Source organism: Salvelinus sp. IW2-2015, unplaced genomic scaffold (assembly GCF_002910315.2).
Source record: "Salvelinus sp. IW2-2015 unplaced genomic scaffold, ASM291031v2 Un_scaffold2335, whole genome shotgun sequence".
Lineage (NCBI taxonomy): Eukaryota > Metazoa > Chordata > Actinopteri > Salmoniformes > Salmonidae > Salvelinus > Salvelinus sp. IW2-2015.
Window position 1 is genome coordinate 38,153 of NW_019943660.1, and position 25,612 is coordinate 63,764.

Below are 25,612 nucleotides of genomic sequence, written 5' to 3' on the forward strand. Positions count from 1 at the left end.
CCCTGATTAGAGGCGGAACACCCACCTGGTGTCCCAGTTCAAACCAGTCCCTGATTAGAGGGGAATCACCCACCTGTGTCCCAGGTCTAAAACCAGTCCCTGATTGAGGGGAATCCCCACCTGGTGTCCCAGGTCTAAAACAGTCCCTGATTAGAGGGAATCACCCACCTGGTGTCCCAGGTCTTAACCAGTCCCTGATTAGAGGGGAATCCCCACCTGGTGTCCCAGGTCTAAACCAGTCCCTGATTAGAGGGGAATCACCCACCTGGTGTCCCAGGTCTAAACCAGTCCCTGATTAGAGGAATCACACCACCTGGTGTCCCAGGTCTAAACCAGTCCCTGATTAGAGGGAATCCCCCACCTGGTGTTCCCAGGTCTAAAACCAGTCCTGATTAGAGGGGAATCACCCCACCTGGTGTCCCAGGTCTAAACCAGTCCCTGATTAGAGGGGAATCACCCACCTGGTGTCCCAGGTCTAAACCAGTCCCTGATTAGAGGGAATCCCCCACCTGGTGTCCCAGGTCTAAACCAGGCCCTGATTAGAGGGAATCCCCCACCTGGTGTCCCAGGTCTAAACCAGCCCTGATTAGAGGGGAATCACCCACCTGGTGTCCCAGGTCTAAACCAGTCCCTGATTAGAGGGAATCACCCACCTGGTGTCCCAGGTCTAAACCAGTCCCTGATTAGAGGGAATCCCCCACCTGGTGTCCCAGTCTAAACCAGTCCCTGATTAGAGGGAATCCCCCACCTGGTGTCCCAGGTCTAAACCAGGCCCTGATTAGAGGGAATCCCCCACCTGGTGTCCCAGGTCTAAACCAGGCCCTGATTAGAGGGAATCACCCACCTGGTGTCCCAGTCTAAACCAGCCCTGATTAGAGGGGAATCCCCCACCTGGTGTCCCAGGTCTAAACCAGTCCCTGATTAGAGACGAACACTGAAAAAATGCAGTGGAACCGGCTTCGAGGTGCAGAGTTTAGGGGTTAAAGCCTGAATTCAAAATGGATTACATTGAGATGTTTGTGTCATTGGCCTTCACCAAACGCCCCATAATGTTAAAGTGGAATAATGTTTTTAGACATTTTTGCTAATACATTTTTAAAAAGGACCAATTATGTGTGCAATAATAGTGTTTAACATGATTTTTGAATGACTACCTCATCTCTGTACCCACACATACAGTTAGTTATCTGTAAGATCCGTCAGTCGAGCAGTGAATTTCAAACACAGATTAGACCAAAACACATAGGTTTTCCAATGTTTCACAAAGAAGGGCAGCTATTGGTAGATGGGTAAAAAAAACAACAACAAAAAAAAACAGACCATGAATATCCCTTTGAGCCATGGTGAAATTATTAATTACACTTTGGATGGTGTATTTAATCCATCTTAAATTCACCTGTAACACAACAAAATGTGGAATAAGTCAGGGTGTGAATACATTTCTGAAGGCACTGTAGCTACATGTGTAGTTCAGTGTGGTGGAAGAAGGTGGCTGCAGGTAGACAGACGTTGCCTGTAGACACAGATCCAGGATCAGTTCACCCTGTGATCACAACTTCATACCTACTCCTTCAGGGCCGTGGGAAAGTAAAAGGGAAGCAGTGCACTGATGGTGGTGCCACACTCACACACACTCACTCACACACTCACTCACACACACACCACATCACACTCACACACTCACACACACACTCACACACTCACTCACACTCACACAACACTCACACACTCACTCACACACACTCACACACACTCACTCACACTCACTCACACACTCACACACACACTCACACCACACACACACACACACACACACACTCACACTCACTCAACACTCACACACACACACTCATACTACACACACACACACACACACACACAAACACACACAGCACATTTGGCCGACCTCACAGCAGTACACGAGGAACAGTTTCTACCACAGGATTACAGTTCTATTCCTCCTTGCTTACTTTCACGCTAACATTGTTACAAGGACACAACAATGTGACTGGGTTAACATTGTGTGGGTACAGTGGATGGTTACAGTACGGTGTTATAGTACGGTGTTACGGTTTACAGTACGGTGTTACAGTACGGTGTTACAGTACGGTGTACATGTTGACACTGACAGTTCTCTGTAGGTCCTGTGGCCTGGATGGGTGGGGGTGGGGGGGGGGGGGCTGGCTTGGGAGTGATTTATTTACCATGCTAGAACCAGCCTGCAGGTGGTTAGTAAAAGTAACTCCAGTCATGTTGTAGTCTACTATATGTATAACTACTGTCTGTTGTGATTGATCATAATAATCAAGTTCTATGGCAAGGTGGGGCACGGCTGTGTGTGTGTGTGTGGTGTGTGGTGTGTGTGTGTGGTGTGTGTGTGTGTGTGTGTGTGTCTGTGTGTGGTGTGCACAATCTGGGGAGCAAAATCTTTTGAGAAGCAGGCTGTCCTGTGTGTGTTGTGTGAGATACATTATAACTGTGTATAGTCGCTACAGGGTCGTTGGGCCTGTGTGTTGTGTAGGTGATGAGACCAGGGGCATGGGTAGTATTGTAGCCCTACTGGACACCTCATCTGTGGGCATCACTGCTGGCTGACTCCCATTTGATGGTGGTCTGCCTCTGGTCCTCCTCCACGCTGCATGGTACTGCTCAAACGTCTCACATCTATGTCTGTAGACCCAGCAACTAGAGAGAGAGAAAACGAGAGAGGAAGGAGAGAGAGAGAGGGTGAGACTCGAGAGAAAGGGGGAAGAGAGCTTAAAAGCTAACCTCCAGCACTTCAAGATTGATGTGTATCCTTCCTGTCAAAGCGAGTGTAACCAGTCCTGAAGAGCTTAGCGGCAGGGTGTGCAGGTTTAAGTTCCAGCCCTGCACTAACACATCTGGTTATGTTAATTGAAAGAGAAGACCCTCTACCAGCCCCCCCCCCCCCCCCCCCACTACCCCTCTAATCAGGGACTGGTTTAGACCTGGGACACCAGGTGGGTGATTCCCCTCTAATCAGGGACTGGTTTAGACCTGGGACACCAGGTGGGTGTAATTATCTGTAGAACAGAAAACCAGCAGGCTTCGGACCTCCTAGGGTAAGAATTGAATAGCCCTGCTGTAACAACAAAATGTGGACTAATTTAAGGGGTATGAATACAGTACTTTCTAATCTAAAGGCACTGTATCTCTGAACATGGCAACTATAATACATTTAACGTTCTCTCTGAATAGTTTAAAGTCTACTTTGTCCTATAAACATGTCCCTTGATTTGTATTTAAATTATTTAATAATTTTTTTGTTCACGCTAATCTAACGTGTGTTTTCTGTTTGACCTCCAGTGTGTACGAAGGTATTCAATAAAACTGTTGGAGGAAGCAATGAGTCAGACTTTCTATGTAAATATACCGTACATATTATATATAGTCTATATTAAATATTTAATGGTCATATCTGACTGGCTTTTTATAAACACCTACTATGTCTATCCAGGGTTTCCCAAACTCCGTGCATGGTTTGTTTATTTACCCCTATCACTACACCACTCATTCAAATAATAAACTAATCATCAAGCTGTGATCATTTTAATCAGCTGTGTACTGTCAGGGCAAAGACCAACACGTGCACGCACCGCTTGGGGTCGTTGAAGACATCGTTTTGGAAACGCTGTGTAATAATCTGTCCGTGCAACTGTTGCTCATGGGGTTGACGTCACTTGACCTGTCACACAGGAGGAAGAGGGCATTAGGGCAACTCCTGCTTCTCTCGTCAACAATCACAGTCAGCAGACTAGACTACAGCAGAGGAGATAGAACTCAGAGCGACGCCGCGTTCTTTTAGACACTCGTGAGATTGTAATAGCCTATATTTGAAATGCAGTTTGTAATCGAGAAGTGTGCATATAGTCACTAAAGTGGGACAGTCGCGGTGTAGGAGTTGTTGAGTTGTTGTGCGGCGAACCACCCATGACCAAAGCGCATGGAATATTGGAATAATTCTGCGACGCACGAATACACTTTGAACTGAAGAAGCGAGCTGGGAGTACATTTTGTCCATCGAAAATAATTCTGTTCTCTATTGGAGTTTACTTTTATTGACTTTTCAAACCACTGATATTTCTTTGTCTGTATCCCTTTGTTTTGGCTGTCTACACGACTGCTGGACTGGACACAGTCATGCGCTCTCTGTCTCTCTATTGTGACATCGAGTTTCCAGCATTTTTCCTAGGCTATTTATGGTTTATTTGAATAGGGACAGATATAAACACATTGATATAGCGAATAAACAATTATCTGAAACTTTGCACAGTGTGTAGGACCATTTTCAACACCTGACCCTCGATGGGATTTTGGAAAGCTTTATGAGACTGTAGAGGACCTGCTAGAACTTCTGTTTCACAGACCTTACAGGACTTCATATTTTGTGGACAACAGGACAGGAGCCATCATGGGTGTCAGGCAGAGTAGCCCCATGGCTGAGAGTCGAACCCGGGCTTATTCTAGCCCTGTCCCCTCCTCTGGAGGCAGCACTACCCCAGTGTTCAGATACACAGCTGGGCCTGGTGGGCCACAAATTCACTACACCGGATGGGACCGACCCAGCTCCTACCACCAGGTGTGTATGAGTGTAATGAAAGTGGTTTGGAACAACAGTTACGTGATGAGAAACTGTCTGACACGTGAAGATTTGTTTTTGCTCACCAAGCCAAGGCCAAGGCTTTTAGTTCAGGAGGCTAACACAGTCTTGTGGTTACACAAGTTCAAACCATGGTCAGTTATGCCTGTGTAATCAGTCATATCTATGTCCAGTATCTTGACGGTGTGTGTGTGTGTGTATATCCACCAGATTAGTGTACCTCATGGCGGACGGAGCAGGACGGATGTGTTCGGTAACAGTCTGGACCAGGATGAGTCAGACTGGGAGAGAGGAGAACACCAGCTGATGATTGGCTCTCTACCACTTCACCTGTCCCCTAACCTAATGGGAGGTACGTGTGTGTATTCCTGGGCCTGACTGTCTACACCACATCTTATTCCACAACAAGGAATCTGGGCTGTTCTCACCCCCTCCCCTCACTGGGCTGTTCTCACCCCCTCCCCTCGCTGGGCTGTTTCTCACCCCCTCCCCTCGCTGGGCTGTTCTCACCCCCTGCCCTCGCTGGGCTGTTTTCACCCCCTCCCCTCGCTGGGCTGTTCTCACCCCCTCCCCTCGCTGGGCTGTTTTCACTCCCCTCCCCTCGCTGGGCTGTTCTCACCACCTCCCCTCAGATGGGCTGTTCTCACCACCTCCCCTCGCTGGGGCTGTTCTCACCCACCTCCCCTCATGGGCTGTTCTCACCACCTCCCCTCAATGGGCTGTTCTCACCCCCTCCCCTCGCTGGGCTGTTCTCACCCCACCTCCCCATGGGCTGTTCTCACCCCCTCCCTCGCTGGGCTGTTTCACCCATCCTCCCCTCAATGGGCTTGTTCTCACCCCCCCTCCCTCGCTGGGCTGTTCTCAACGCACCTCCCCTCGCTGGGCTGTTCTCACCCCCCTCCCCTCGCTGGGCTGTTCTCACCCCCCTCCCCTCGCTGGCCTGTTCTAAGCCCCTCCCCTCACTGGGCTGATAAGAAGAGGACCTTGTGGTCATGATGACTCTGAATAATGACCAATGGTTGACCTATTTGTGTGTGTGTGTGTGAGCGCTGACATGTCCAGTTCTATATTTCCCAGGGTTCCACTGTCCTGTGTGCAGTAAGTTTTTGGTGTCAGATGAGATGGAGATCCACCTGATCATGTGTCTCACCAAGCCACGACTCGCCTACAACGGTCAGTGTGTGACTGTCTGCGTGTGTGTTATGTCTTGTTTGTCTGCCTGTCCGTCTGGCCTTCTGATTGGCTAGCATGCTAGTGATGTCAGGATGGTGATGATAATGTGGTGTGTTTTGTCCCAGAGGACGTTCTGGAGAAGGATAGTGAGGAGTGTGCCATCTGTCTAGACGAGATGGAGCAGGGAGACACCATCGCAAGACTGCCCTGTCTCTGTATCTACCACAAAGGGTAACTACACACACACACACACACCAACATGATCACAGTAAGATGCTGTTACTTTACTCGTGGTTCCCTCTCTCTCAGGTGTATAGACGAGTGGTTTGAGGTGAATCGTTCGTGTCCAGAGCACCCCTCGGACTAAGGCTTCAGATGCCCACGGCATGTCTACTATCTACCTAGTTCTTCCAGATCTACGTCCTCATGACATGCAGGCCTATGAATCTACTTTACCTACATCTACGTCTTCATGACATGCTGGCCTATGAATCTACTTTACCTACATCTACGTCTTCATGACATGCTGGCNCTACGTCTTCATGACATGCTGGCCTATGAATCTACTTTACCTACATCTACGTCTTCATGACATGCTGGCCTATGAATCTACTTTACCTACATCTATGTCCTCATGACATGCTGGCCTATGAATCTACTTTACCTACATCTACGTCTTCATGACATGCTGCCCTATGAATCTACTTCATCTACTTCATCCAGATCTACGTCCTCATGACGTGCTTGCCTATGAATCTACTTCACCTAGATCTACGGCTGACCTTGCTGGTCCGTGAATCTACTCTACTTATATCTACGCCTGACCAGTGTTTGAAGAAGAATGACTCTGTGCAGCCTACTGTTTTGCCACACCAGGATACCCTGATTTGCCTGGAATGCTCATTTAGAGACGCTCACCATAGACTTCAATAGACTGGGCCGGGACCCCGTCTTCTGAGAGTTGTACCTCAGCTGACTGACAACGAAGATGCTGCTCATGCTTATATAAGACACTGATGAACGGATGTCGTCTGAATGATGATGACGTGAGGAGGAACACGGTGGTGCATGGACACATAGCGAGACTTCAATATTCCTCTCAGATCTACTCTCGTGCTTAGTGGGTAAGGGGGTGGATACTTTCATTGTTAGTATTGCTGTATTATAACAATGTAATAATGGGTTTGATTTGAACGGTGTAGAATGAGGCTATTTAGCCAGGCGTTTCTACTGCAGTTAGACACGCGGTCTGAATGCTGTGGCTGAAACATGCAGCTAATTCTGACCTTCATTTGTACACACTTATGTCAACGATGAAATCACATGTTCTGTTGACCTTTCATTTGATTTCTGTGGTTGTGTAACATCAATGTAAAGGTAGCATACAGGGAATTAAAACACTTGATTTAAAAACCTTTTGATTTACCCAGACACCACTGTGATGTGTATATTTTGCATAAGAGCTTGTATTTGATTAAATTAAGAACTAATCAAACTCCAGAATATGTACTGTAACAATATGGTGATTTATATATGTACACCATGTCATTAATGTATGTTTAAATCATGAGTGTTTTACATTTGTACTGTGTTTTTAATATTACTGAATTAGAACCTTCAGAGGTTTAAGAAACAAAGAATAAAAATGTATCAAATTGATTTCTGAAGTAACTGATTTCATTCCTTATACATCCTTTAAATACATTGGTGTCTCCCGTTTCAATTGAACCTTTCATCTCTCCAATTCATGTCAGTCTTCATGGCACCCTAACCCCTATAGAGTACACTACTTTTGACAAGAGCCCAATAGGGATGAATATCTTGGTCATGTTCTGTTATCTCCACCCGGCACAGTCAGAAGAGGACTGGCCACCCCTCATAGCCTGGTTCCTCTCTAGGTTTCTTCCTAGGTTCCTGCCTTTCTAGGGAGTTTTTCCTAGCCACCGTGCTTCTACACCTGCATTGCTTGCTGTTTGGGGTTTTAGGCTGGGTTTCTGTACAGCATTTGAGATATCAGCTGATGTAAGAAGGGCTTTATAAATACATTTGATTTGGATCATCAACTAGATTCAGCCACAAACAATGTTTTTCTTGGTTGGGTGGAACAGGCAGGGTCATCAGGGTCAGCAGGTAGCCTAGCGGTTAAAAAAAGCGCTGGGTCAGTAATTAAAAGGTCACTGGTACAAATCTCCACATCAACGAGGTGAAAAATCTGCAGATGTGCCCTTGAGCAAGGCACTTCATTCAAGGTGTAGTCCTGCAGGGGTTGGGAGAGTGGATGACGGGGAGGAGAGATGGGAAACGGAAAGAAAGACCCTTTGTGACAGGCACATTTTTCAAATCACATTTTATTTGTCACATGCGCTGAATACAGCAGGTGTAGACCTTACCGTGAAACGCTTACTTACAAACCATTAACCAACAATGCAGTTAAGAAAATATTTACTAAATAAAAAGTTAAAAGTAATAAAATAACGAAGCTATATACGGGGGGTACCGGGTCAATATGCGGGGCGTACAGGTTAGTCGGTCATTTGTAAAGTGACTATGCATAGATAAACAGCGAGCAGCAGCAACGGGGGCCAATGTAAATAGTCTGGGTAGCCATTTGATTAACTGTTTAGCAGTCTAACGGCTTGGGGGTAGAAGTTGATAAGGAGCCTTTTGGACCTAGACTTGGCACACCGATGCAGGAAGAACAGTCTATGACAAGTGTGGCTGGAGTCTGACAATTTTGACAATATTATTCAATTTCTATTGTTGTCCCTTCTTTTCTTTATATGGACTGGATACATTAATATCCTCCATGTCATTGTTAAACTCCATGTTACTTGGTGATCTCCTACTAGCTACGCCAGGAGAGTCTGAAATATCCAAACTAATCGTAGCTAGGCTACTTGTCCATTACCTTCAGTCGGCCCGTGTAGTGAAATATAGCAGTGTTTCGCAGCTGGATGCTCCTTTAATGAGCTGCTTCTGAAAGCAAAATACAAAGTGATCTGCTCTTGCTGACATGTTTCTGGACCAAAGCCTTGAGATAGTAAGCAAGTTACCAACCAGGTTCATGCAAGAAACCATAAAAAAGACACCACCTGTTAAAATATTTAAAAGTGAAATAGTGATATAATCATTTACACTTTATACAACCCATCATCGCCCATGCAGTCGGCATTCTTAGTGTGTCCGGCTCATCTCATTGGCTAAAAGGGGCTCATCTCATTGGCTAGAAGGGGCTCATGAGTTAAAAGGCATAGTGCATGACTTATGAGTGTTCATGGCTACAGTAAACACCGGGAGAAATGTCTTAAAGTCACAGCTAGGTTTATAAAATACGGCATACTCAATATCTTAGTTTTATTAAACCTGTTGGTTTTGAGCAGCACTGAAAAAGACTATCAAACTACACTGAACCAAAATATAAAATGCAACATTTAACAATTTAAAGACTTTACTGAGGTACAGTTCATTTAAGTCAAATCATTCATTTGAAATAAATTCATTAGGCCCTTATCTATGGATTTCACATGACTGGGAATAGAGATATGCATCGGTTGGTCACAGATACCTTCCTTTAAAAAAAATAAAAAACATTTGTGTAACAGTATCTGGTGTGACCACTATTAGCCTCATACAGTGTGACACATCTCCTTCGCATAGAGTTGAACAATGAATTATTAATGTTTTCTCATCAGTGCCTCTGAGATTTGGTTTGATATTTTTTCAATTTTGTCAAACTTCTGCTGATTTACATAATTTATTATATCTAGGTTGTAGTACTAGTGCAGAAACATCCCTGATCCTATTCCAATTTTATCTAATGATAATTGTTAATGGTGGCCTGTGGAATGTTGTCCCACTCTTCAATGTCTGTGCTAAGTTGCTGGATATTGGCGGGAACTGGAACATGCTGTTGTACACGTCAATCCAGGGCATTCCAAACGTGCTCAATGGGTGACATGTCTGGTGAGTATGCAGGCCATGGAAGAATTGTGACATTTTCAGCTTCCAGGAATTGTGTACAGATCCTTGCGACGACACGGCATTATCACACTGAAACATGAGGCGATGGTGGCGGATGAATGGCACGACAATGGGTCTCAGGATCTTGTCACGGTATCTCTGTGCATTCAAATTGCCATAGATAAAATGCAATTGTTGTCTATACCGTAAGCCCACCTCCACCCCCCTGGTGGAGGTGGGCTTACAATTGCACACCACTCACATCAGAAAACGCTAACCCACACGCGCACTCCGCGGTTGCGTTGCCGGTTGGACATACTGTCAAATTCTAAAAACGGAGGCAGCTTATGGTAGAGAAATCAACATTCAATTCTCTAGCAACAGCTCTGGTGGACATTCCTGCAGTCAGCATGCCAATTGCACACTCTATCAAAAGTTGAGAGGTCTGTGGTGTTGTGTGACAAAACTGCAAATTTTAGTGGCCTTTTATTGTCCCCAGCACAAAGTGCACCTGTGTAATAATGCTGTTTAATCAGCTTCTTAATATGCACACCTGTCAGGTGGATGGATTATCTTGGCAAAGGAGAAATACTCACTAACAGGGATGTACAAAATTGGAGAGAATCTTTTTGTGCGTATGGAACATTTCTGGGATCTTTTATTTCAGCTCATGAAACACATTACATGTTATGTTTATATTTTAGTTCAGTGCAAATTTCACTAATGCTATATTATTTTTTATATTCCTTTAGTCATATCCTAATTCCCTTACTAACCCTCAATAAAAATGTAAATCTAAACAGGGCAACGTTTCCACATACAGTTCATCTGCATGATAAGAGACAATCGTGTTATTGTATGTCATTCCAAAGACCTGCGGCCCGTGCTGAACTCAACCAAAACGTGATCCATTGACATCTTACCATCCTGGGCCAGTATTTATCAGTGGCACTACGGATGGGTTACCAGTGGTGGTTATTGATGGGACAAAAAAAATAAACTAGCCTCATCCACCATCCTGACCCGCCCTGTAAGCTTGCGAGATCAAGATGGTGGAACGAGGTTTTAGCACAAAGGATCAAATGTAACGTTCTCATGCGGCTGAAACATCATTCATTTACAAGATTAGATCCAGTCAGCCCACCAAAAATGTTCCTCTGGAATAAAGCCTCAGACATGTTCAGATACAGTTCTGAACGACACAACGTGCACATCAACTAAAGAAAGGCAATAAAGCACAGACACTTAATTTGCTGTTCGTGTGAAACATCTTTAATGTACAAAATAAAAAAATAAAAAACATGGCTCAGGATTCACAAAAGTTTCCTGAGAGAGAAAAAAAAAGTGACAAAAAAACGTTGCTGTACAAACAGTAGGACATGACTGACATCTGCGTCGTCATGGCGATCATCTCCTGGGCCCTCCCCTGCCTCGGCCCCTCCCCCTGCCACGCCCTCTTCCTCTGCCCCTTCCACGCCCAGCCACTGGAGAGAGATTGAAGAGAGAGAGGGAGAGAAAGAGCGAGGGAAGAAATGATTAGAGATGAGTTACGCATCACAAATGTCTAGACTCTCCCATTCCTTGGGTCTTGTTTGTCTTTGTTGGGAGATGTCGCTGACTGAACAGCATTTGCCTCATCAATACATTAGGCGGAATTGCCCGTTTTGATTTAAGTCTGACGAAGCAAATCTTTGAAGGCGAGAACTCAGTTATCAGAAGGATGTAAGGCTGACTCCATTTAGTCAACAAGCTGTTGGTAAACCGAGATTCTTTTAGTCAAGCAGTAACCTACACGACACCAGTCTGATACGCGCCTGTCTGAGTGGACTAATCTATTGTGGAGGCCGCGGGAATGGCAACGTCCATCACTAAGACGTGCTGCTGAAATTGTATACGTTTACATTACATAATGGTGCAACACTAATAATAAAAAAAAACATTTGATAACAAATGCGCTTTCTCCTGCATTGGATAGTGATCGCGGTTCTGAAACAGTGCACTGTCTCCTCTAACTCGTTGGATAGTGATCGCTGACTGCGGTTCTGAAACAGTGCGCTGTTGAATTGACGCCTTCTCCTAGACCACGTTGCTATGACCACGTTGCTATGAGCATAACAGCAAAGTTAACCAGTATATTGGTGTTGAGAACAATGCTGTGGAGGGAGCAGATGTGAAAACAGCCCTTGCCTTAAATGTCTAAGAAAATGGGGGAAATGACATCTTAAACTTAGGTCTATAATCAGTAACCTACCTGTTCAATGTGCCTGGATTTAGAAGTCATCAATAGATACAGAGCATTCCGAAAGTATTCAGACTACTTGACCTGTTCCACATTTTGTTAAGTTACAGCCTTATTCTAAAACGGATTACATTATTTTTTTTAATCCTCAGCAATCTACACACAATACCCACTTAATGACATCACAATACCCCCTTAATGACATCACAATACCCCCATAATGACATCACAATACCCCCATAATGACATCACAATACCCCCATAATGACAAAGCGGAAACAGGGCAGATTTTTTTTTGCACGTTAATAAAAATAAAATAGAAATACTTCATTTACATAAGTATTCAGCCCCTTTGCTATAATAATCGAAATTGAGCTCAGGTGCATCCTGTTTCCATTGATCATCCTTGAGATGTTTCTAGAACATGATTGGAGTCCACCTGTGGTAAATTCAATTGATTGGAGATGATTTGGAAAGGCACACACCTGTCTATATAAGGTCCCACAGTTGACAGTGCATGTCAGAGCAAAAACCAAGCCATGAGGTCAAAGCAATTGTCCGTAGAGCTCCGAGACAGGATTGTGTCGAGGCACAGATGTGGGGATGGGCACCAAAACATTTCTACAGCATTGAAGGTCCCCAGGAACAGTGGCCATCATTGTTAAATAGAAGAAGTTTGGAACTACCAAGACTTCCTAGATCTGGCCGCCAGGCCAAACTGAGCAATCGGGGCAGAAGGGCCTTGGTCAGGGAGGTGACCAAAAACCCAATGGTCACTGACAGAGAGCTAAAGTTCCTCTGTGGAGATGAGAGAACCTTCCAGAAGGACAACCATTTCTGCAGCACTCCACCAATCAGGCATTTATGGTAGAGTGGCCAGACGGAAGCCACTCCTTAGTAAAAAGCACGTTAGCCCGCGTGGAGTTTGCCGAAAGCCACCTAAAGACTCTCAGATCATGAGAAACAAGATTCTCTGGTCTGATGAAACCAAGACTGAACTCTTTTGCCAGAATGCCAAGCGTCACATCTGGAGGAAACCTGGCACCACCCCAACGGTGAAGCATGGTGGTGGCAGCATCATGCTGTGGGAATGTTTTTCAGCGCAGGGAATGGGAGACTAGTCAGGATCGAGGGAAAGATGAACGGAGCAAAGTACAGAGAGATCCTTGATGAAAACCTGCTCCAAAGCACTCAGGACCTCAGACTGGGGCGAAGGTTCACCTTCCAACAGGACAACGACCCTAATCACACAGCCAAGACAACGCAGGAGTGGCTTTGGGACAAGTCTCTGAATGTCCTTGAGTGGCCAAGCCAGAGCTCAGACATGAACCCGATCGAACATCTCTGGAGACCTGAAAATAATAGCTGTGCAGCGACGCTCCCCATCCAACCTGACAGAGCTTGAGAGGATCTGCAGAGAAGAACGGGAGAAACTCCCCAAATACAGGTGTGTCAAGCTTGTAGCGTCATACCCAACAAGACTCGAGGCTGTAATCGCTGCCAACGGTGCTTCAACAAAGTACTGAGTAAAGGGTCTGAATACTTATGTGATATTTCCATTAAAAAGCACCAGACAAGCTTAGTGCATATAGTTGAATTGATTTAAAACACATAGGATGTGTATAAATGGACAAATAAGTTGAGATTTTTAAAAAACAATTTATCGTCTAAAAGAACAGACGACTCTTGGTCAATCAAGATTTTTGTGTGTGTCTAGGACAGTCCTATACAGATACTATTCAACTCACCTAACCCTAACTCAGAACTGCTGTGGCTTGATAGAACCTCTAACCAGTGTGGGTATAAAATGGTTCACAGCCTCCAACTTTGAGTATGGCTGCTGTGGTTAGACTTAAAAATGTCTCAATACCCAGAAGCCCTTCAGGAGGAAGGTTGGCCACCTTACATCACCCCAATTACTCAACCTAGTCACGATGACCTGCCGTTGATCCTATCCCCCACCATCTTCTTCAAAACAGTTTCTTCATTGCATATCTGAAGTGCAAGCTATTGTTAATCACTCCCTGTTCACAGTCACTTTGCACTAAAAACTGCTATGGTGAAACCCCCTCTGAAGAACAGTAATCTAGATTCTTCAGCCAATCCCCAACCTTCCATTCTTTTTTTCCCCTTCTTTTTAAAATTTTTTTTATCCCCTTTTCTCCCCAATTTTCGTGGTATCCAATCGCTAGTAATTACTATCTTGTCCCATCGCTACAACTCCCGTACGGGCTCGGGAGAGACGAAGGTCGAAAGCCATGCGTCCTCCGAAGCACAACCCAACCAAGCCGCACTGCTTCTTAACACAGCGCGCCTCCAACCCGGAAGTCAGCCGCACCAATGTGTCGGAGGAAACACCGTGCACCTGGCCCCCTTGGTTAGCGCGCACTGCGCCCGGCCCGCCACAGGAGTCGCTGGAGCGCGATGAGACAAGGATATCCCTACCGGCCAAACCCTCCCTAACCCGGACGACGCTAGCCCAATTGTGCGTCGCCCCACGGACCTCCCGGTCGCGGCCGGTTGCGACAGAGCCTGGGCGCGAACCCAGAGACTCTGGTGGCGTAGCTAGCACTGCAATGCAGTGCCCTAGACCACTGCGCCACCCGGGAGGCCCAACCTTCTATTCTTAAGCAGAATTCTGGAAAAATTGGTGTTCAAATAGCTTTTTTTCTTCTTTTTTAAGTGACGACATTTTTTTTTAAATGATCAAATCTTGTTCCCGTGCCGACCACAGCACAAAGACAGCCTTAGTTAAAGCAGGAAATGATCTTAGAGCCAACACAGATGCCAAACAGCTCTGGCAAACTCTTGGATTTAAGTGCTGCATTTGACACTGTTGACCATGATGTCCTTCTGGACAGACTGGAGAGGTGGGTTGGCCTCTCCGGTCCAGTTCTAAATTAGTTTAGGATATATTTAACAGGTAGTGTTTTTGGCCACCATTGGTGAATGTAACTCAGAGAAAATCATGAGTTACATGAGACGTTCCACAAGGTTTGATTTTGGGTCCGGCACTGTTTATATACACACAGTACCAGTCAAAGGTTTGTACACCTACTCATTCAAGGGTTTTGATTTATTTTTTGTAATCCTACATTGTAGAATAATAGTGAAGACATCAAAACTATGAAATAACACATATGGAATCATGTAGTAACCCCAAAAAAGTGTTAAACAAATCAAAATATTTTATATTTGAGAGCAATTGGTCAACTGTAAAACATACAGCATGCTGCAGCACGGGTACTGACCAAGACCAGATGGAGAGAAACACATTACACTGGTTTAAAGGTCTCTGTACTGTAAAACACAGCATGCTGCAGGGTACTGACCAAGACCAGATGGAGAGAAACACATTACACCGGTTTTAACGTCTCTGCACTGGCTGCCTGTGAGTTTTAGAATTTATTTTAAGATTCTTCTCTTGGTTTTTAAAACAATCCACAATTGTGCACCACAGTACATGTCTGACATGCTTTTAAGTCATGTACCCATTATGCCCCCAGCCTCTGGAATAGCCTACCAGAGAACCCAAGGGGGGCAAAACTGTGGACATATTTAAAAGAGCTTAAAATAAATATTTGTAGCTTTGCTTTTTCTTAGGGTGCTTTTTAGTCATTCGTTTTTTCATTCTTTAGTTTTTTTTCATTCTTGTTTGTGGTGTAGTAAATGTTTCAGCTTTTATTTAAATGAGTTTTCCCACGTTGCATTCCATGTCTGAAATTTGCTGTATAAATAAAGTTTGATTTGAACTAGTTACAACATGTCTCAACTAGTGGTTTAACAGCCGTGGTCTTTGCTCATGGCCCTGAACCGCTGTAGTGAGTACAGGTTTCAGTTACAGCCAAACGACCAAACACCTGACTGAATTCACCTGAAAGTCTTTGGCTAGCCAACTCTGGGCTGGGTTTTGGTTCTGGGCTGGGTTTTGGTTCTGGGCTGGCACAAAAGCCTTCACAGGCTATACCAGGGGAACTAAACTCTGATCCCACGAGGTCCGGAACCTGCTGGGTCTCTCTTCTAACTGACAATTCATTATACACCTGGTGTCCCAGGTCTAACTCAGTCTCTGATTAGAACAGAACAATGAAAGAAATGCTGTGGAACTGGCTTTCGAGAAACAGGAATGAACTGACTTAGGTGGAATCTAAAAAGTATTCCTCGATTTCCCTCTGATCGCCAGAGGGAGGCAAGGACAGGAACCTTCGATATTCCACTGATATGTTGACCAGCCTCACCCCTCCTCCCAGTCTCCTTGTATACTCACCAGCCTCTCTCTTCTTGGACTTGACCTTGGGTTCAATGTCGACCAGCAGGGTGTCCAGTGGCAGACTGTCCGGCAGGATGAAGTATCTGATGTTGTTGCCACGGATACTGAGGCTCTCCAGCTGGGTGGGCTCGCGGTTCTTCAGAGTCATCTTCACCGCCTTCAGGTGAGTGTTCATACTCACATCCACACCTGAGGCACACAGTTAATGACCATTGTTAATGTTACGGTAATGCACTCTCATTCACACCTACCCTACTCATAGGTGTCTGACAAAAAAGCGCCAACTTTAATCTAACCGTGGAGTTTCCTAATAAAAACATCACTTGCGACAACAGGCTACAATAGTAAACATTGTTTGGACTGAGCAGCTACAGCACCCTAAACTTGACTTTTGTCCTTGTTTACATTGGATGCATCTCAATAGTCCTAAGTGGAGGTGTAGCCATTTTTCAGCCAGACATGAGGGCACATGGTCCATACCCGTGATAGTTCCATGGACCTGGGTTCCATTCTTCAGCTCAATGGTCACAGTCTCATGGCTGAGTTTCATCAAAAAACTACAGGAGGGAAAAAAACGGCTTGGTTATGAGTAGAGGCAATGTTATATGAAACGCTGTCTCATCATGCTGTGAATATATCTCTTACTAACTTCACGAGCCATTGTTTTGACAAAAACGGGTTTAAAAACACGTTTTTATCCAGGGTCTCTTATTTTTCGCCTGTAGTCCATTCTAGACCACTCAGTAGGGTACCAAGTTCTCCCACTTCTACAGGCGGAAAATAGAAGACCCTGGATTAAAAACGTGTTTAAAACGCTTATTTGATAGCTAAGGACACATTCAACCCGACGAATCGTAAGTATTTTGGTGAAACCGAGTAGTTTAGATTGGGTTGATCAAGGACGCCAGGCTACGGAAGCTCCCGCAACGAGCCATCAATCTAAACAATGTAGGCTCGTTGCGGGACGAAGCAAGTGGTAAGTAGCTACTTAGTTTGCTGTGTGCAATGTCCAAAACAAACGAGAAAGATAAACACCAACCAGAACACTAGACAAGAGCACAACATTGTTATGAACTATTGTTGGTGGGGAAACCACCCAGGGCCCTGCCTGCACTGTGGTTTCCTAACTTACTGTTAGCAAGCTAACGTTAATAGCACGTTAGCGTATCAGTGGTTAGCCGATAACAATGGCGTATAGAAAGTCGCCAGGTAGTTCAACGGCAGTTGTACGATCGTGTTGCATATTATTTTCGCGGTTGAAAGCCCGTTCGTTATATACTGTAACAAAGAATAATTTAGCTAGTCGCTTTTGCATATCTCTCATGCAATCATATCAACTAACGTTAACTACTTTCCGCCTCAGAATCCAGCGAACAAGCTCGCGCTCTAAATCTAAATCAATCCAGCTACTCAACCCCATATTTTTCACCTTGCATTGAAGCATAAGACTAAAGATTGATTTTTAGAATATGCTTACCGTACGAGTTTCATGTTGGTGATGGATTACAGACAAATCCTCCACCAAAGACAAAAAAAAAATTACAGCGTACAAGTGGGATCACAGGCCGCTGTTGTATGAAATACGTTTTCTTTGCAGGATCACTGACGTCATAAAAACTCGACCGAACCAGGAAATGCAAAAAGAAAAGATGGGTGAACATTGCCTTCTAGTGGTTGATAGAAATGCATGACAGTAAAGATTGAGGCTTAAGTATGACGAGACTGATAGTATGAGCAAATGTTGGCGCACCTTAAATCAATGTTGTTTGTTTAATGAGGTTGTCCAACTCTCATGTTAAAAGCATTTATACTGTAACAAGAAGCAAGTGTTCTATAGTGACAACATATGTAGTCGTCATCAATGAAATAAAAGTACATTGAAAGACATTTAGTTTTTTACAGTGTTTATTTTATTTTATTGAGAGTAAATGTATGTCTGATACTTTCATTCCGTGGCCACACATCGAACGTCGCTGTCTTTAATATGGGAATGTATCAAGTATCGTCTATGGAGTCGCAAATAACACCAATGTTTATGGTCGCCAGGGTTACAGTAATATAAAAAGCAGACGTCTGCGTTACAACCCCACTGGCCTCAAAACGTTAAAGTACCAAGAAAATACCAAACAAAGAAAAAAATTAAATAGAAACCTTATCGTGAACAAAATTGCGATAAACAAACAATTATCTTAACAATGGTGTCGTACAAAAATATAAAGTTTCCAAATCCATACTCCACCGTTCCAGGTTATGGTTTGTATGATCTGTGCGCATCACGTTATACCCCACTTTACACTACTGCAGTACTAAAGTAACGTAAAGCATTTCGCTGCACCAGATAGAACATCTGCTGAACTGTGTACGTGACCAAAAACATTTTGATTTACTTCCGATGGTTACATTTACATTTGAGTCATTTAGCAGATTTCTAAATCCATCTTTCTAAATCCATCTTTCTGCTTGATTTCTAAATCCATCTCTATAACGTACAGAGGCAATTAGGTTTAAATGCATTGCTCATGGGCACCAACATATTTTTCACATGGTCGGCTCGGGGATTCAAACCAGCGACCTTTCGGGTTACTGGCCTAACGCTCTTAACCACTAGGCTGGTTGCACTCTAAACTTTAGAAAAGTGCCCTACACCCAACAGTGAAGTTAAACCTTGATTGCCTTTTCTGCTTGATTTCTAAATCCAATCACTACTTTTATTAAGTAGAACACAACATGGCTTATTAGAATTAAATAAATGATTTCAGAATTTATATTATAATCTTGTATGCAGCAGATTCATCTCTATAAAGTAGACTACATTATAATCCTCCTAGCTACAGTCTCTATCAGATCTAATGTCTTTATTACACCAACACAATGCAAAGAACAGCCTCCTGTCCTGTACCTAGTCAAAGACCAGGGGCTGTATGTATCAAGCGTTTAAGAAGTGCTGATCTAGGATCAGTTTAGCCTTTTAGGTCATAATGAATTCGATTAAAGAGACAGGGGGGACCTGATCCTAGACCAGCATTGTGAAGCAATGAAAGGTGAAAAACAACCAAACAATAATATAAATATTCTTTGCACGTTGCTTGGAAAAAGGGGTTCGTCAATAAAAATGATTGAAAATAAAGGCACACTGATCAACTCAGCCATGGACTTAGTTTCTAAAGATTAGCCGTGTCAGTAGTTCTGATGTGGATAATTAAAGGTTGAATATAAACTAAAACAACTCGCCCTGGTCTTAGGCTGAGGCTGAGGCATACCACATAGTCAGTCCATCAGTAGCAGAATGGATATAAAAGATAAAATCACTAAAATCACTCGTACACGATTGTATTTAAACACACACCTCTCAGCTGCTCTGATCAACTCGGGTCACATGACCTGATCAGACCTGGGTCACATGACCTGATCAGACCTGGGTCACATGACCTGATCAGACCTGGGTCACATGACCTGATCAGACCTGGGTCACACGACCTGATCAGACCTGGGTCACACGACCTGATCAGACCTGGGTCACACGACCTGATCAGACCTGGGTCACACAACCTGATCAGACCTGGGTCACACGACCTGATCAGACCTGGGTCACATGACCTGATTAGACCTGGGTCATATGACCTGATCAGACCTGGGTCACATGACCTGATTAGACCTGGGTCATATGACCTGATCAGACCTGGGTCACATTCTCTGTCTGATAATGCTGTTAATCATTCTCAGTCTGATAAATCTGTTTAACATTCTCTCTCTCTCTCCATCTCTGTCACTGTTGATGATCATTACCTCCCACTCTCCCGATCTCTTCCTCCTTGTCTCTGTCATTTGTCCATCTGTTGTCACACCAGGTGAACTTGCTCCTCCCACTCCCCAGGTGATTGGTCCTCCACTAGCTGGGGGGTGAGGCTTGAGTCCTTCTCAGTGGGAGTGAGATTGTCATCTCCACAGTGTGAGTGTGTGTGTGTGTTCACTGCGTCCTGCGACAGGTCCGACACACACCCCGTGTCCACACACTCCTCACCCTCACAACACTCCAGATCTAGAGTGCTGGGTCATTTAACCCCCAGGCTGCCCACGGGGCAGGGGGAGCCAGCCTGTCCCCTCCCCGCATCACCCTCTCCCTCCTGGGCCGGCCGTAGTTCATCTGTGGCCTTCACGCTGGAACTGACATGGGAGTCAGGAGGGGAATGACTCTTTGGGTCCCCACCGTGATGGACCATATCAGTATTCTGCAGCTGCCTCATGAAAACAAAGAGGGGGAGGAGGAGAGGAGATGCAAAACCCATCATCAGCCACAATTCAACTCTGGTACCCCGTGTATATAGCCTAGTTATCATTACTCATTGACTCATTACTGGTACCCCGTGTATATAGCCTAGTTATCATTACTCATTGACTCANCTGTACTGGTACCCTGTGTATATAGCCTAGTTATCATTACTCATTGACTCATTACTGGTACCCCGTGTATATAGCCTAGTTATCATTACTCATTGTGTTTTTATTCCTCCTTGTGTATATATATTTCTAGAATTGTTCTTTTTTCTCTCTGCATTGATGGGAAGGGCCTGTAAGTCAGCATTTCACAGCTAGTCTACACATGTTGTTTACAAAGCATATAACCAATAAAATTGGATTTGATTTGATTAAAGTGACTAGTGTTCAATGCCTCTATGTACATAGGGCATCAGTCTCTAAGGTGCAGGGCAGGGTACCAGGTGGCCGGTTAATGATGACTGTCTAACAGTCTGATGGAGATAGAAGCTGTTTATCAGTCTCGCTGTCCCAGCTTTTATGCACCTGTACTGTCTCCTCTTTCTAGATGGTAGTGGGGTGAAGAGGTCGTGGCTCGGGTGTCTGAGGTCCTTGATGATCTTCTTGACCTCCCTGTGACACTAGGTACTGTAGATGTCCTGGAGGGGAAGGCACCGTGCCCCGGTGATGCATTGGCCTGCCACATCCTCTAAAGAGCCCTGTGGTTGTGGGCGGTGCAGTCGCCGTACCAGGCTGTGATACAGACCGACAGAATGCTCTCATCTGAAGAGGTTTGTGAGGGACTTAAGGGCCCAAGCCAAATATCTTCAGCCTCCTGAGGTTGAAGAAGCGCTGTTGTGCCTTTTCCAAGCTGTAGGAGGGACCATTTCATGTCCTCAGTGATGTGCACACAGAGGAACTTGAAGCTTCACTGCGGCCCTGTCGATGTGGATGGGGGGGGGGGTGCTCTCTCTGCTGTCTCCTGTAAGCCACGATCAGCTCCTTCGTTTTGTTGACATTGAGGGAGAGGTAATTTTTCTGGCACCACTCCACCAGGGCTCTAACCTCCTCCCTGTAGACTCTTGTCATTGTTGGTAATCAGGCGTACCACCTGTGTTGTCAGAAAACTTGATGATTGAGTTGGAGACGTGCATAGCCACGCAGTAATGGGTGAACAGGGAGTACAGGAGAGGACTGAGCACGCACCCCTGTGGGGCCCCCGTGTTGAGGACCACCTGGGGTCGGCCCATCAGGAAGTCTAGGACCCAGTTCCACAGGGAATAAATCTTGGCTGATTTATTTTGATTTTCCCATGATGTCAAGCAAAGAGGCACTGAGTTTGAAGGTAGGCCTTGAAATACATCCACAGGTACACCTCCAATTGGACTCAAATTATGTCAATTAGCCTATCAGAAGCTTCTAAAGCCATGCATAATTTTCTGGAATTTTCCAAGCTGTTTAAAGCACAGTCACCTTAATGTATGTAAACTTCTGACCCACTGGAATTGTGATACAGTGAATTATAAGTGAAATAATCTGTCTGTAAACATTTGTTGGAAAAATTACTTGTGTCATGCACAAAGTAGATGTTCTAACCGACTTGCCAAAACTATAGTTTGTTAACAAGACATTTGTGGAGTGGTTGAAAAACTAGTTTTAATGACTCCAACCTAAGTGTACAGAGACTGTAGAGTAAGAGAAACTTACACAAACGTCTACAGATGCACAATCGAGAGCATCCTGTCAGGCTGTATCACCGCCTGGTACGGCAACTGCTCCGCCCACAACCGTAAGGCTCTCCAGAGGGTAGTGAGGTCTGCACAACGCATCACCGGGGGCAAACTATCTGCCCTCCAGGACACCTACACCACCCGATGTCACAGGAGGGCCATAAAGAACATCAAGGACAACAACCACCCGAGCCACTGCCTGTTCACCCCGCTATCATCCAGAAGGCGAGGTCATACAGGTGCATCAAAGCAGGGACCGAGAGACTGAAAAACAGCTTCTATCTCAAGGCCATCAGACTGTTAAACAGCCACCACTAACATTTAGTGGCCATTTAGTGGCATACTGACTCAACTCCAGCCACTTTAATAATGGGAATTGATGGAAATTATGTAAAAATGTATCACTAGCCACTTTAAACAATGCCACTTAATATAATGTTTACATACCCTACATTACTCATCTCATATGTATATGTATATACTGTACTCTATATCATCTACTGCATCTTGCCATCTTTATGTAATACATGTATCACTAGCCACTTTAAACTATGCCACTTTATGTTACATACCCTACATTATCCATCTCATATGTATAGACTGTACACTATACCATCTACTGCATCTTGCCTATGCCGTTCTGTACCATCACTCATTCATATATCTTTATGTACATATTCTTTATCCCTTTACACTTGTGTGTATAAGGTAGTAGTTGTGGAATTGTTAGGTTAGAACTTGTTGGTTATTACTGCATTGTCGGAACTAGAAGCACAAGCATTTCGCTACACTCGCATTAACATCTGCTAACCATGTGTATGTGACAAATAAAATTTGATTTGATTTGATTTTGAATGCATTTCAATTAACAGGTTGTTAAAGTTAATTTGTGGATTTTCTTTCCTTCTTAATGCGTTTGAGCCAATCACTTGTGTTGTGACAAGGTAGGCGTGGTATACAGAAGATGGCCCTATTTGGTAAAATATCAGGTCCATGTTATGGCAAGAACAGCTCAAATAAGCAAAGAGAAATGACAGTCCATCATTACTTAAAGACATGAAGGTCAGTCAGTGCGGAACATTTCAAGAACTTTGAAAGTTTCTTCAAGTGCAGTCGCAAAAATCATCAARGGCTATGATGGAACTGGCTCTCATGAGGACCGCCACAGGAAAGGAAGACCCAGAGTTACCTCTGCTGCAGAGGATAAGTTCATTAGAGTTACCAGCCTCAGAAATTGCAGCCCAAATAAATGCTTCACAGAGTTCAAGTAACGGACACATCTCAACATCAACTGTTCAGAGGAGACTGGGTGAATCAGGGCTTCATGGTCGAATTGCTGCAAAGAAACCACTACCAAAGGACACCAATAAGAAGAAGAGACTTGCTTGGGCCAAGAAACACGAGCAATGGACATTAGACAGGTGGAAATCTGTCCTTTGGTCTGATGAGTGCAAATTTGTGATTTTTGGTTCCAACCGCTGTGTCTTTGAGTCACAGAGTAGGTGAACGGATGATCTCAGCATGTGTGGTTCCCACCGTGAAGCATGGAGGAGACGTGATGGTGTGCTTTGCTGGTGACACTGTCTGTGATTTATTTATAATTCAAGGCAAACTTAACCAGCATGGCTACCACAGAATTCTACAGCGATATGCCATCCCATCTGGTTTGCGCTTAGTGGGACAATCATTTGTTTTTCAACAGGACAAATGATCCAACACACCTCCAGGCTGTGTAAGGGCTATTTGATCAAGGAGAGTGATGGAGTGCTGCATCAGATGACCTGGCCTCCACAATCACCTGACCTCAACCCAATTGAGATGGTTTGGGATGAGTTGGACTGCATATGTGGGAACGCCTTCAAGACGGTTGGAAAAACATTCCAGGTGAAGCTGGTTGTAAGAATGCCAAGAGTGTACAAAGCTGCTATCAAGGCAAAGGGTGGCTACTTTGGAGAATATAAAATATAAAATGTATTTTGATTTGTTTAACACTTTTTTGATTACTACATGATTCCATGTGTTATTTCCTACTTGATGTCTTCACTACTATTTTACAATGTAGAAAATAGTAAAAATAAAGAAAAACCCTTGAATGACTGAAATATCATATTTACATAAGTATTCAGACCCTTTACTCAGTACTTTGTTGAAGCACCTTTGGCAGCGATTACAGCCTTGAGTCTTGTTGGGTATGACGCTACAAGCTTGGCACACCTGTATTTAGGGAGTTTCTCCCGTTCTTCTCTGCAGATCCTCTCAAGCTCTGTCAGGTTGGATGGGGAGCGTCGCTGCACAGCTATTTTCAGGTCTCCAGAGATGTTCGATCGGGTTCATGTCTGAGCTCTGGCTTGGCCACTCAAGGACATTCAGAGACTTGTCCCAAACCCACTCCTGTGTTGTCTTGGCTGTGTGATTAGGGTCGTTGTCCTGTTGGAAGGTGAACCTTTACCCCAGTCTGAGGTCCTGAGCGCTCTGGAGCAGATTTGCATCAAGGATCTCTCTGTACTTTGTTCCGTTCATCTTTCCCTCGATCCTGACTCCCAGTCCCTGCGCTGAAAAACATCCCCACAGCATGATGCTGCCACCACCATGCTTCACCGTAGGGATGGTGCCAGGTTTCCTCCAGACGTGAAGCTTGGCATTCTGGCAAAAGAGTTCAACCTTGGTTTCATCAGACCAGAGAATCTTGTTTCTCATGGTCTGAGTCTTTAGGTGCCTTTTGGCAAACTCCAAGCGGGCTATCATGTGCCTTGCTGAGGAATGGCTTCCGTCTGGCCACTCTACCATAAATGCCTGATTGGTGAAGTGCTGCAGATTGGTGGAGTGCTGCAGAGATGGTTTTCCTTCTGGAAGGTTATCCCATCTCCACAGAGGAACTCTGGAGTTCTGTCAGAGTGACCATCGGGTTCTTGGTCACCAAGGCCCTTCTCCCCCGATTGCTCAGTTTGGCCCGGCGGCCAGCTCTAGGAAGAGTCTTGGTGGTTCTAAAACGTCTTCCATTTAAGAATGATGGAGGCCACTGTGTTCTTGGGGACCTTCAATGCTGCAGACATTTTTTGGTACCCTTCCCCAGATCTGTTTCTCCACACAATCCTGTCTCGGAGCTCTACGGACAATTCCTTTGTCCTCATGGCTTGGTTTTTGCTCTGACATGCACTGTCAACTGTGGGACCTTATATAGACAGGTTAGTGCCTTTCCAAATCATGTCCAATCAATTGAATTTACCACAGGTGGACTCCAATCAAGTTGTAGAAACATCTCAAGGATGTTCTCTTCACCTCCCTCTCCCCTTCTCTTCACCTCCCTCTCCTCTTCTCTTCACCTCCCTCTCCCCTTCTCTTCACCTCCCTCTCCCCTTCTCTTC

At 44.7% G+C, this 25,612-nt stretch overlaps 2 protein-coding genes and 1 long non-coding RNA gene across 3 annotated transcripts in view; 1 reads left to right on the plus strand and 2 right to left on the minus strand.

Annotated features, from left to right (window-relative positions):
* Positions 1–3,868: 3,868 nt before the first annotated feature.
* Positions 3,869–6,503, plus strand: LOC112073673 (E3 ubiquitin-protein ligase znrf2). The gene is made up of 5 exons (XM_024140934.2): positions 3,869–4,600; positions 4,832–4,973; positions 5,699–5,794; positions 5,920–6,025; positions 6,104–6,503. The coding sequence occupies exons 1-5, from the start codon at positions 4,433–4,435 to the stop codon at positions 6,159–6,161; spliced, it is 570 nt and encodes a 189-aa protein (XP_023996702.1). The 5' UTR covers positions 3,869–4,432; the 3' UTR covers positions 6,162–6,503.
* A 4,500-nt stretch (positions 6,504–11,003) lies between these two features.
* Positions 11,004–17,854, minus strand: LOC112073674 (small nuclear ribonucleoprotein Sm D1). The gene is made up of 4 exons (XM_024140935.2): positions 17,741–17,854; positions 16,744–16,820; positions 16,261–16,452; positions 11,004–11,238 (listed from the first exon to the last, which is right to left on the minus strand). Exons 1-4 carry the CDS (start codon positions 17,752–17,754, stop codon positions 11,162–11,164), a joined length of 360 nt encoding a protein of 119 aa, XP_023996703.1. The 5' UTR covers positions 17,755–17,854; the 3' UTR covers positions 11,004–11,161.
* Positions 17,855–18,150: 296 nt separating this feature from the next.
* The window catches only part of LOC139025177 (uncharacterized), a 9,353-nt gene continuing 1,891 nt past the window's right edge, over positions 18,151–25,612 (minus strand). Inside the window, exon 2 of the long non-coding RNA XR_011476636.1 lies at positions 18,151–20,498. This is a non-coding gene — a long non-coding RNA (uncharacterized lncRNA). The remainder of the gene's footprint in view (positions 20,499–25,612) is intronic.

What these genes read in the sequence shown, in the direction of transcription:
- LOC112073673 (XM_024140934.2), top strand. Translation starts at nt 4,433, where the DNA reads ATGGGTGTCAGGCAGAGTAGCCCCATGGCTGAGAGTCGAACCCGGGCT. An exon ending in GTCCCCTAACCTAATGGGAG is followed by an intron (nt 4,974 to 5,698) that starts GTACGTGTGTGT and finishes TATATTTCCCAG; the next exon opens with GGTTCCACTGTCCTGTGTGC. An exon ending in GCCACGACTCGCCTACAACG is followed by an intron (nt 5,795 to 5,919) that starts GTCAGTGTGTGA and finishes GTTTTGTCCCAG; the next exon opens with AGGACGTTCTGGAGAAGGAT.
- LOC112073674 (XM_024140935.2), bottom strand. An exon ending in GGTCCATGGAACTATCACGG is followed by an intron (nt 16,453 to 16,743) that starts GTATGGACCATG and finishes TGTGTGCCTCAG; the next exon opens with GTGTGGATGTGAGTATGAAC. An exon ending in GTCCAAGAAGAGAGAGGCTG is followed by an intron (nt 11,239 to 16,260) that starts GTGAGTATACAA and finishes ATCTCTCTCCAG; the next exon opens with TGGCTGGGCGTGGAAGGGGC.